The sequence below is a fragment of the Apium graveolens genome, chromosome 8 (assembly GCF_009905375.1).
Source record: "Apium graveolens cultivar Ventura chromosome 8, ASM990537v1, whole genome shotgun sequence".
Classification (NCBI taxonomy): Eukaryota; Viridiplantae; Streptophyta; class Magnoliopsida; order Apiales; family Apiaceae; genus Apium; species Apium graveolens.
The window spans coordinates 19,557,699-19,569,994 of NC_133654.1; the positions used below are offsets into that span (position 1 = coordinate 19,557,699).

At 33.8% G+C, this 12,296-nt stretch overlaps 2 protein-coding genes across 2 annotated transcripts; both read left to right on the plus strand.

Moving 5' to 3' along the window:
• Window positions 1-504: 504 nt before the first annotated feature.
• Window positions 505-10,453, plus strand: LOC141677996 (SKP1-like protein 21). The gene is made up of 11 exons (XM_074484168.1): window positions 505-523; window positions 1,049-1,267; window positions 1,721-1,903; window positions 2,660-2,878; window positions 3,321-3,506; window positions 3,598-3,708; window positions 3,815-3,896; window positions 4,634-4,773; window positions 4,910-5,055; window positions 8,145-8,257; window positions 10,359-10,453. Exons 2-10 carry the CDS (start codon window positions 1,217-1,219, stop codon window positions 8,221-8,223), a joined length of 1,197 nt encoding a protein of 398 aa, XP_074340269.1. The 5' UTR covers window positions 505-523; window positions 1,049-1,216; the 3' UTR covers window positions 8,224-8,257; window positions 10,359-10,453.
• LOC141679356 (uncharacterized) lies at window positions 8,293-12,051 on the plus strand. The gene is made up of 3 exons (XM_074485856.1): window positions 8,293-8,308; window positions 10,678-11,501; window positions 11,655-12,051. Exons 1-3 carry the CDS (start codon window positions 8,293-8,295, stop codon window positions 11,865-11,867), a joined length of 1,053 nt encoding a protein of 350 aa, XP_074341957.1. The 3' UTR covers window positions 11,868-12,051.
• The last annotated feature ends 245 nt before the right edge of the window (window positions 12,052-12,296 follow it).

Sequence of the window (12,296 nt, forward strand, 5' to 3'; positions counted from 1 at the left end):
AAATTCGCACCAAACAAGGTAACAGAAAATAATATGTTATTTTTTTTATATTATAAATATTTTAATAGATTTTTATCAGGATCAAGTAAATTATTTCGATTTTATTCATGACCAGTTATTCAATGTTTCATTGGGTATATTAAAAATATTACTTTTAATTTTTAAAATAATAATTCCAATTTAAAATGCTTTAATGTATTTCTAAATAAACGGGCCTATGGTCGCGTTCGTGACTCGATGTTTTGCCATACGGGTTCGGGTCAATATCTCTCGGGTTGCTAGGGTTAGGGATTTTGGGATTATAGAATAGAAAGCACAATTGAAGGAATAATTAGGAGTTATAATCATTTTGATTATTATCATTCTTGCTAATAATCCAAATGGAAGAAAGGAGGGCTTTTAATCTCGTAACTATGGCCATATTCTGTAAGTTATATTATTTTGTTTGTCTTAGACATTGACAATCGTGTTCGTGTCATACTTCACTTTACTTTTATACTAATTGTATTGTTTGCCATACTCTGTAAGTTCTAGTTTTCAGCTACTTGTGTGGTATTAGACATTGACAATCGTGTTCTTGTCGTTTCGTGTTCGTGTCGTCATACTTCACTTTACTTTTATACTAATTGTATTGTTTGCCATACTCTGTAAGTTCTATTATTTTGTTTTAAGTCGTATATTTTGAGCTACTCGTGTTGTTACTGGTTAGACATACTAGTGTTCGTGTAGTTCTGTGTTTGTGTACTCACCTGTTCCTGCTTTACTTTATTTATATAATTGTATTGTTTCCTATACTATGTAACTTCTTTTATTTAAGTCTTATAATTGTATTGTATTTACTTTTTGTTTTAAGTCTTATATTTGAGCTACTTGTGTGGTATAATCATGTTCTTGTACTGTCACGCGTTACTTTACTTGCATAATTGTAATGTTTATCAAGCTGCATTATCAATTAATCTTTTATTACCTATATAGTATACTTTGTTGGGCTTATATAATCATGTTGTATCTTTCAATGAAGCTTATTTCTGACAATTTTCTATTTCAGACCGCAGGGCCTATATATCTTCAAACTGCTACCGGTGACTATCTAGAAGTAGATATTAAGCTTGGCTTGCAGTGCCCCTATATATCCGATGCATTTGAATGCAGGTTTGGGTTTTCTAGGAGCCACCCGGTTTGTCTATCTCCGGGTGTTGAAAAAGAGGCAGTAGAAATGATATTTGGATATTTTCAGTTTTATGGAGTACCTAGTCACTCTTGCGAGGTTTGGTTCGTGTTTTCTTAATTTTTGTAGTTAGTTTGTGCTTCCTGACACCCATTTTGCTTTAAAAGGATTAATTGTAAAAGTTATTACGTGGGAACTTTTCTGTTTTGTGCACATGAATGCGTAATTATGAAAGATACGTGGAGTGAATAATATATTGCATCAAAGGGTTGCACGTTTACTCGTTTTTTTATAGAAGCAAATGACTATGGCCTGTGGGTATGTGAGAAACTCAATCTTCACAAAGTTGACAAATGATTCTAAGCTTCATGTTAGCTTGCTGGGTCTTAAGCATGACCTTGACTGATAATCAATGTATCAATTTTAATTTAGTAAATCCAGCAGACTGAAGTTTCTGTCATAGGATTTGTGACAGCAGTACCTTTGTAGAATTATTTTACAAAGGATATCCTAAATTGGAATTAATATATGTTTTTTTTTGAACATTGCCAGTTTTATATTGATGAATTTCTCAAGAAGGATAAATACACTCTTTGGATGTTGCTTCGTGCTGCAAACTTTTTACAACTTCAAGGGCTGTTTGAAATTATCCGCGACATTCTTGTTCGATACCCTCAGAAACGTATCCCGGAAGTACAACAAGATTTATTTAAATCTTTCGAGCATTGCCTAAAGGTTTTTTCTTGTCCACTTATTCAATATATAATTATTTTAATTGGCTTGAAAGTATTTCTATATAAACGGTGGTGTAAAATTGACCAATTAGAGAAAAATAAAATTAGAATGGGCCGAGTCACAATACAAACGGGCCGAGAAAATGATATGTTTAGATAGACAATCGTGAGTTCGTGACTCGATGTTTTTACGATCTGGGTCGGGTCAATATCTCTCGGTTTGCAAGGTTTGGGATTTTGGGATGATAGACCGGAAAGTAAAACTGAATCAATTATTAGGAGTTTATGATAATTATTATCTTTTATTTGTTATAAACATTTTGATTATTATCATTCTTGTCAGTAATCCCAATGGAAGGAAATAGGGCTTCTAATCTATTAACTATGACCGTACTTTGTTGTATTATTTTGTTTTAAGTCTTATATTTGAGCTACTTGTGTGGTATTAAACATTGATAATCATGTGTAATGTCATGTGTTACTTTACTCGTATAATTGTATGTTTTCCTATACTTTGTAAGTTCTGTTATTTTGTTTAAGTCTTACATTTTAGCTACTAGTGTGGTATTAGACATTGTATATCGTGTTCGTGTTGTTCCGTGCTCGTATACTGTCGTGCACTACTCTTCTTGCATAATTGTATTGTTTCTCTAGCCGCATTATTAGTTAAGTTTTTCTTGCCCATAACTTTGTTGTGCTTGTATAATTGTGTTGTATCTTTGAATGACGATTATTTTGGATGGTTTTCTATTTTCAGATGGCAGAGCCTATATATCTTCAAACCGCTACTTATGACTATCTAGAAGTAGATATTAAGCTTGGAAGGCAGTGCCCCTATATTTGCGATGCATTAGAATGCGGATTTGGGTTTTCTAGGAGCCACCCAGTTTGTCTATCTCCAGTTGTTGAAAAAGAGGCAGTTGAAATGATATTTGGATATTTTCAACTTTCTCGAGTACCTGGTGATTCTTGCGAGGTTTGATTCGTGTTTTCTTAATTATTGTTGTTAGGATGTGCTTCCTGACACTCAATTTTATATAAAGGGATTATTTGTAAAAGTTATTATGTGGAAACTTTTCTATTTTGTGCACACTAATGCATAATTATGATAGATACGTGGAGTGAATATTGCATCCAAGCGTAACCCGTTTACTCGTTTTTATATAGAAACAAATGACTATGGCATATGGGTCTGTGAAAAATTCAATCTTTACAAAGTTGACAGATGGAGTCTAAGCTTCATGTTTGCTTGTTGTCTTAATTATAACCGTGACTGATAATCAGCTAATCAATTTTATTTAATAAAACCAGCCGACTGAGGTTAATGTTATAAGATTTGTGACAGCAGTACCTCTGTAGAATTATTTTACAAATGATATTATAAATTTTGAATTAATATCTGCTTTTTCTTTGAACAGTGCCAGTTCTCTTTTGATGAATTTCTTAAAAAGGATCAAGACGCTCTTTGGATGTTGCTTCGTGCAGCAAAATGTTTACAACTTCAAGGGCTATTTGAAATGATCCGCAATATTCTTGTTCAAAACACTCAGAAAAATGTCCCGGAAGTAGAGCAAGAATCTAATTCTTTCGAGCTGCGTGTAAAGGTTTTTTTTCTTGCAGCCATTAAGTTCACTGCATGTTAACCACTGACATGTTCCTTACATTTTCTTATATAAACTTTTTCAATTGATGCAGGGAGATGAGCTAGAGCGTCGGAAAAATCCAAATGTCGATATACGTACTAGGCTTTCACATAAACTGTTGGAAAAACAGAAGAAAAAGCTCAACGAGGTAGTGAACTTAAAGGTAAACTTCCTATCATCTTCAATGTGATGACCATCACTGGTACTATTCTAAGATTTATTTTTTGTATCATTTGCATTGTTATTGGTTGATGTTCTTCCTTACATAGAAAGCGGAGGCAGAACTGGAGGTTCAGAAGCGTGAAGATTGCTCAATTGATGACCTCCTTTGTTTTATCAACGGAGATGGAGGTATTGCCATCTTTTTGCTCCAATTTTTTATGTGTCCTGTACTGGATTAAATATATCTGCAATTAGAATTGTTCGCATATTTAAAATTAGATACATTTTTTGTCCTTTTTCTTTTGAGAGGACTTAGTCCTTTATGTGTTGTTGGTAGCCTGTTTTTCTTTTCATGATGCCATATCAAAACACAAAAAGAATGGCTTGCAATTTTACGTAGAAAATGAAAGATGTTAGGTAAATCCCAACATTTTTAAAGAGAAAACCATGTTTGCCAATAAAATTATTTAGACGGTGAGACATGCGTCCGATCAAATAAAAAAGAAACACACTACTACTAGCATGACTAAGCAGCCCTGTTTTCATATATTAATCGTATCGTTATACGTTAAAGTGTGTTTAATATACTCTTTTGATAAGTTTAGTGCAGCTTCGGTATCTAGTCAGTTTTAAGTAACGAAGATTGTGAAAATTCTCCATACCTACTCATAGTGATTTGCTCATCTCCAAATGATACACAAATTATTCAATTATTTTTTTTCTTTTGTAGTACAAAGTGATCTTTTTTAAGGTTTTTGTGGCGTGGTTAGCACATGGCATCTTTCCAATGATACTTTAGGCACTTAGCTGATAGTTTTCCCTTGCTTCATACCCTACAGTTTCACAGTGTAGTTTAATGAAGACAAGGCGATTTTATTTTTCATAATGCAAAACATCATTATTAATTAGGTCAATCATATATGCAGATACCAAAGGGGGTCAAACCTCAAAGAAGAAGAAAAAGAATCGTATCAAAGGGAAGGAGAAAAAGAAAACTCTTTCCGGTAGTGCTTTTGCTTCAACCGAGGCCCCTGCTTTAAAGGAAGTTTCCGAGAACCGTGAGCAGGTCAGGCACATGAAGTCCATTGTTTTATTGTTGGTTATTTCCGACACTTCTTCCCAGTAGTGTATTGCGTTGTTTGTTACTGCAAAATTTCATGCATAATTTGGAGTACCTAAGAAGATGTATGTTAACATTTTAGGACATGAATGAATCTGGTTCTGCAAATCGTAGTGGTTTTGCTGATGATGCATTAAAGATATTGGGCACTCAAGATGAGAGCATCAATGTAGAGGGAGATTATGATGATAATGATCTGGATCCTGCAAAGATGAAAGAAATTGATAGGTTAGCCTGTTAATTTTATCATTTACAATATTTTTGGATCACCATACTTTTAAAACTTCTCTTGGGAGTTGTAAGACAATTATCTGAGTACAGATAATTGATAGGAATACTGGTACTTTTAAGTTTATGAGTGTGTTAGATATAACTCATTCATTTGAGGGAACTATATGAACTATATGATATGTGTGTGTGTCTTAACTTAAATATCTAGACCTGACGTCAAAGAAACGAGAAACAATAAAGTTTTTAGGAATAACAATATACCATTATTTTTTTCCCGTGGATGTGCGACAAATTTACATTTTACAAAGACGATAAGGTATAAAATAATATTTGCTTGGAAGTAAAAGATAAAAGAGGTTACCAAAAAAGATTTTGATATGGCGATTCATTTGCCGAACATTTCCTCGACTAGGTGATGCTGAGGCCATTTACTAGTCACGGCCTTATGAATTTCGTCCGATTGTTGTAGAAATTGTGATGATAATTGATAACTACATAATTATTATATATAAGCAAAACATTAAACAATATGAATTTGTATCATTATTACTAAAACTGAAAAATGAAAATAAATAAAATATTTTTAGTTGTACGGTAAATAAAATATAGACTTTTACATTTTTTGATTATTATATTTTCTTAGGGTAAATTTGTCTTGTAGTATGTGACCCAAACTTTGGTAGTCAAATGTAGAATATTATTTTAAACTTGAAATCATGTTAATTATTTTTTATCACTGTCTTGTAATATTCTATTATTAATATCATATTGTTGTCATGTTAATGCCAAATATTAGATAAATAACAGTTCACTTGTTCTAAATGGGGACGCGGATTTGGATTGACTGCTCTTTGCACATGAATGCCTTTGTTTACAAAGAGGTTCTTGTTACTTGATTTTAGTCTTGAACATTTTTATGATATTTTATGAAAGGTGAGGTCTCAGTTTGTTTCATTCATTTAGAGATAATTTCGTCTCACCTCTTGCCTTTAATAATTGACATTAAATAACATAGGTATGGACGTTACGAGCCTTTGATAATCGACCTTAAATAAAGTAGGTAAGGACATTACGAGCGGAAGATTGATATATATTTATATTCTGTTTGTTTTCTTACATTTCTTCCCAATAAAGAAATAAAATTGTTGTTTTCATTAATAGGCAATGTTAAAAATTTGGAACATAAATTATTTTTTAAGAAAAAAGTTTATGTTAATTATGTAGTCACAAAACTAATGTATTTCTTGGGTAAGGACTGTAGTTAAATAACTGACACAATTTTATTCCACTACACTATTTTTTAGCATAAATGGGGTCGACAAAGGCATTGATGTGTGATAGAGCAGTGGATGAACCTTTTGTCCACTGCTCTTTTGGACATCAATGCAAAACCGTTGGCGCCCTATGTACTAATAATAATAATCATCATAAAACCCTTCTCGCTTGTCTTGCCTATTGCCTTAATAACACATACATGTAAGGTCATTACTTTTACCTAGAACTTTGAACAGGGTTGCCTTGAAACGATCATAATTAACTTATATAAAAAAGGAAACAAAAATGTTGCGTTTATGCATGTTTATACATAGCTGTGTTAAATTTTTGGAAAAATATATGTAATTTATAATTTTTTTATTAATTAAGCAAACCACTTTATTAGGAAAAAAGGTTGGGGTAGGGTACGGATAGATATAAGTAAACAACTGAACATGATATAATTTTGATTGATTTCTCTTTGTAAATTTATGCCTTATGTATTTTTACTTAGTTTTAGTCTGAACCAATTTTAGGTGATTTCTCAAAGAGCAGTTTCATTACTTTATTTTTGGTATCACATAAAATTACATGGAAGTGTTGGATTGATTGCTATTTGCTTGTTTGCTTTTTGGTGAAGACGAGTACTATTCACCGAAGTTTAGTTTTATACAATGTTCTAACAAATAATTAGTGCGGTGGCATCTAGGGTAAGCCGGTTTTATTCATTTGATTAAATTTGGAACTTGATTATTTGTAAATAATTTCTGAAATATTGGTAAATTTAAATTTTTCGCCAGTGTGGTATATATTGTATGTGGTCAACAAGAAACTGGTTGTGAGTAAGTTTTAGATATTAAATATAAATAAAAAACAAATGCTATAAAAAGTTTGTACAAATTTTAATTCAAAGCTTGTAAGCATAAATTTCATGCATGGTTGGATTCTAATGTGAAACTATTAGCATGTACGCAAGAAATATGCTGCATAAATATGTATAATACCAAATTAAACATATCCAGTAGTTAAAAGGGCCCTTTTGATTCAATTCATGTCCCGTGTCCTGCATGTCTGGAGAGGGTAAGATGTACGCAGAACATGCCCCTATTCCGAAAGAAGAGCAGGGAGGCTGGTTCCATGAAGACCCCTGGCTTAGTGCACTATAAAAATAGTATGTGATAAAAATAAATATTAGCGAAAATGATAAACCTACGAGAATTAATCTTCGATTTTAGATGCTTTTGTTAATCTTGACGCCAAATCCTTATCTTACGCACCACGTGTCCACAATCCTTAACTTTTAATTTAATTTTGTTGATCACAAATTGTCTTCGCCAATTTCTCTTCCCGTAGTGGTGGAATCATCAACTGTGAACAAATGTCATTGTTTTTTTGTTCGTCATGTATTCTCCGACTTCCAAAAGGGAGAAACATAGATTTTGTATTATATGTATAGTATTATGTTTATTCAGTTACCTTCAAATATGCGCAGTTGCACACCCATAAAGTCATCCTTACTATATGTGTGAAATTTATGCGCATTGCGCAGTAAACTTTAGTTTAGCCTTCAGACAGCTGCAGTTCTTTATTGCCCGCTTCCTTTTTTATGTTTTGTTTTGATTCTATAAATCTTACGCGCATCACACTGATTCATGCATACAAGGGAAACAAGCTTATTGCTACAGAATTGTTTTTGTGAGAGTCATGGTTTATAATACTGCATGTTCTGAAAATCATGTTAGTGTTGCTGTTTTGCTCTCTACAAAGATATATGCACCTTTTACCTTAGTTCCTTTTTATTTAGGATTCTTTTTTGTCCTTGATTTGTGCAGGGATGTAGAGGAATTAGCTAAAAGGTTTCTGGAGTGGGAATTGGAGTTAAAAAGGAGGGCCGAAGTTAAAAAGGACTAACTCATGTAACATATGAAATTTCAAAAATGAAAAGGTACGATTTTATTATTTTGTTTGAAATGTGCAATAATGTTTACAAAAACAGGTAAGCTAAATAAATACTAATAACTTTTGGGATAGTGGTCCTTTTTGACTCAACTGGAAAACAGGTGGTCTTGATTATCTGAACTCAGTTCACTTGGCCCCAACCGCCAACTTATTACACTTGTTAAGCAATGTATCAACTGATATACAAAATATCCATATGTATCAAATTGATATATAGTCCAACTTAAAATATAATTGGCGATGCGCTAAATCATAACGCTTAGTACCTCCGAAACAACACCAACTGAGGGTCGTCTTCAAAAACCTATAACTACATATTATATTATTGGGAAATCAGAATCTATAGTACACTTCAATTCTAAAAATTGTGGTTGGGTTCCATACTTCCATTTATAATGAGGATAACGGAAAAGTGTGGAATTGAAAGTTGGCGGAATAGAAAATTAGGAGGTTCTTTTAAGAGAGATGCAATTTAAATGAAAATAGGGAGGATGCGGGTTTGGTATGTGTGAATGGGCTAGGGGTGGAGTGGGAGGAGGGTTGAGGACCGGAAATGATGTTTATGCGTTTTAACATATACGTATTTTATATGTGTTTTATGTATAAATTTGTCACAAGAAACACAAAATTGATTGGCGGAAAAAGTCAGTGGGTCTTAAATCTGGAAAAAATTAAATTGAGATTAATTCTACAAAAATGCATACTTTCAAAAATAAGTCGATACGATTCGTATTGTTATACAATGTGTTCGTAAATTTGTGTTTGTTTATCGAAATTATTTTATTGGCAAGTGATTGATCAAGACACAAATTTTCAAAATCTCTAGAGTCTTGGCATGTCAAATTAAGTTATAAGACCCCATAGTTGGTGTAGTGTGGCAGTTATAACTAGTCTACAGTCTACGTACTTTCCTAAAAAAATCTAACGTTATCAAGCTTTGTTTTCAGTGGATGATCCCATTTGTAATTTTGGGCAATGTTACGATGGTTTAAGATTGTTGGAATAGAAATTGGAATACATTGTTAAAGAGTAATCATTTGATTAAAATTTTGTATATGTGAATTATTGAATATAATGTTGTAAATTTATTAGTTGTGCATGTTTGTAGTAGTTTTATGAATATGTGCATATATGCGGGAAATATCAGATGAATCGGGACATGCTTGAATTATTTCTAAAATCAAATACATTTTTATCTTTTTGGGTTGTTAGATGGTGTTATTGGATGGGGGTTTCACCACGCATTGTTTTTCATCATTTCAGGTTTTTGTTTTTATAAAGTTAATGAGGTGTCTCTTCCGTTATCTAGGTAGTTGTGCACCATAACACAGGAAAAATCGGACAGCTACTCAAGGAATGATGTCTGATCAAAGTTCAATGGGATTTTTGTTCAATTTTTTTAATTTCTTTTGTTGATTCAATCAAAAAACAAAGTTTAATATGACTTGTTTTGTTTTTCACATTGTTAGGGTCATAAAGTTTTTTGTTTTATTATTCATTACAATTATAGTCGTCGTTCTATCTCCGTTTGTGAACATGCATCAAAAAAAAATTAAATTAAGTGTTTTTTAAATATCGTGATGATATGTTTTTATTTTATTACAACATAACACCTTATAGAACTAATGGTCAACAGGTTTGAACAAAAGTTTGTTAATTTTGTATACAAAGATAGTTTTTATTTGATGTGATATGTGTATGTATATACACACATATAAGATAAATTAAATCCAATGTATAATTTGCACATTGTATAAGGCGCTCGGTGATCGTCATTCCCATACCAGTGCCACATAAATTTATTTTGCCTCAAAACCGCCCCATTTCCCGCTTCATTTTTCCCGTCGCCCCGGAACATAATGGAGCGGGACATTGCAATCAAAATTATTATTGAGCACTAGCATGATGCTTGATTCTTTATTTGTAATCTTAATCTAGAGCATGTTATGAAGAGTGAAGGACATTGCTATCAAAATACTAATATATAGTTGTGTAGCTTTTTACTGCCGAAAAATATTTAAGTCTGCATATGCTGAAATACACTCATAATCTCTTCCTGTTATGTTTATTGTTTACTCTGGTTCTAGCTAGCAAATTCTGAGCTGGAGCATACTACAAGGAGCCACCTGTCATCTAGTGCAGGAGTCAGAAGGCCCTCTTCTTCAAGCGGCCCAGGAGCCCTCTTCTTCAAGCGGCCCAGGATCAAGACCTGCTACACCAACCGGCCTACTTTGACCTTGGCCTCAAACCTACATCGGCTTCAGCCTCTAAACCCTCATCCATTATTGCATCCAAACCATCTGTCACCATGACCTCTAGACCTATGAGGTCTTCAACACCTACTTGTTCCACCTTGCCTTCAACTAAGCCCACAGTCCCCGCAAGATCTTCAACACTCACATTAAGGTCTACTGCAAAATCCTCTATCCTCTACACCTACAGCGGTAAGATCCTCAGCACCTGCAGCTACTGCAAGATCCTCCGCACCCGCAGCTACTGCAAGATCCTCTACACCTACAGCAAGGTCTACTGCAAGATCCTCTACTCCTACATCGAGGTCTAGTGCAAGATCCTCAACACCAACTAGACCTTCTGCACCTGCAACAAAGTCTACATCCAGGGCAGCAACACCAACTCGGAGACCAAATACTCTGTCAGCGTCATCAAATGCATCTGCTCCCTCAGTAAAATCTCCTTCAGTTGTGAAAGCAGCTCCTAATGTGACAAGAAATTCAGCACCTCCGCGACCTAGCTCCCCTACAGTGAGACCAAAACCGTGGAACCCAGCGGAGATGCCAGGTTTCTCTAATGAAGTGCCACCTAATTTAGGTACTTCACTTTCTGACCGGCCTACTTCAGCTACCAGGGGCAGACCTGGTGCGCCTAGTGTTCGATCAACTTTAATTGATCCTGCTCCCTATGGAAGGATTAGACGTCAATCATGTTCACCATCTAGAGGACGCCCTCCAAATGGAATGAATTATAACACTGGAAGCTCTGGTCCTGCTTTAAATCGTGCATATGCTAAAGTTAATGACAACGTGAGTCCTGTCATGTACGGAACCAAGATGGTTGAGAGGGTTATAAATATGCGTAAACTTGTGCCACCAAAGCAGGATGACAAACATTCACCTTGTAGTAACTTATCTGGCAAATCTTCGTCTCCAGATGGCTCAGGATTTGGAAGAAATTTTTCTAAGAAGTCGATGGACATGGCTATAAGCCATATGGTACATTTCTTATCTGCCCTGCTTTCTAGATCTAATTCTAAAAAAATAAAATTATTTCTTATACATGCAATCATTTGCTTTAATTTAACAACCTATCGCAAATTAACCTGGTGCAGTTGCTAATAATTTATGTATTGATCCTTCGTGGAGCAGGATATAAGGCGGAATATTCCTGGAAATCTAAGACCATTGATGACAGATATACCTGCTTCCTCCATGTATAGTGTAAGATCAGGGCCTGCACTGAGAAGCATGACAGCTAGTGTTTCAGACTCCCCTCTTGCAACAAGCAGCAACGCCAGCTCTGAAGTGAGTTTCAATAACAATGTTCTTTGCCAGTGTCAGGGGAAGGTGATAACTAATTGACACTTCACAGTTTTTTTGTATAAATTTTAATTATAACAATGACCCCAGTACAAAATTTGTACCAGACAGAGGATTTCCTCTCAGTGATTTGTATGTAATGATGACGATACTTTAAATTATTATTTTTTAATTCAGAAAAAAAATGAAAATACACTAAAGTGGAATAAGAAAACATATATTTATATACTAAGCACATAATTACACTCGTAAGATTTCCGGGTATTACATTAAAGATGCATGTTCTTATTAGAAATAATTGTATTTTGCAATCTCTTATCTTTCATGTAAAAACAAACCTGTATAATTACTTAACAAAAATCAGTTGACTAGCCTTAACTTTCAATATTGCACCAAATTCCAATTTAACCTCTTCAAATGAAAACATTTTCAACATAAAATTGTCCAAATGCTGTTATTTTGTATAATAGT

Bases quoted from the DNA above. Each gene is read 5' to 3' on its own strand.
- LOC141677996 (XM_074484168.1), top strand. From the start codon at position 1,217: ATGATATTTGGATATTTTCAGTTTTATGGAGTACCTAGTCACTCTTGC. The intron at 3,709-3,814 runs GTAAACTTCCTA...TTCCTTACATAG, and splicing joins ACGAGGTAGTGAACTTAAAG to AAAGCGGAGGCAGAACTGGA. The intron at 3,897-4,633 runs GTATTGCCATCT...TCATATATGCAG, and splicing joins TTTTATCAACGGAGATGGAG to ATACCAAAGGGGGTCAAACC.
- LOC141679356 (XM_074485856.1), top strand. The intron at 11,502-11,654 runs GTACATTTCTTA...TTCGTGGAGCAG, and splicing joins ACATGGCTATAAGCCATATG to GATATAAGGCGGAATATTCC.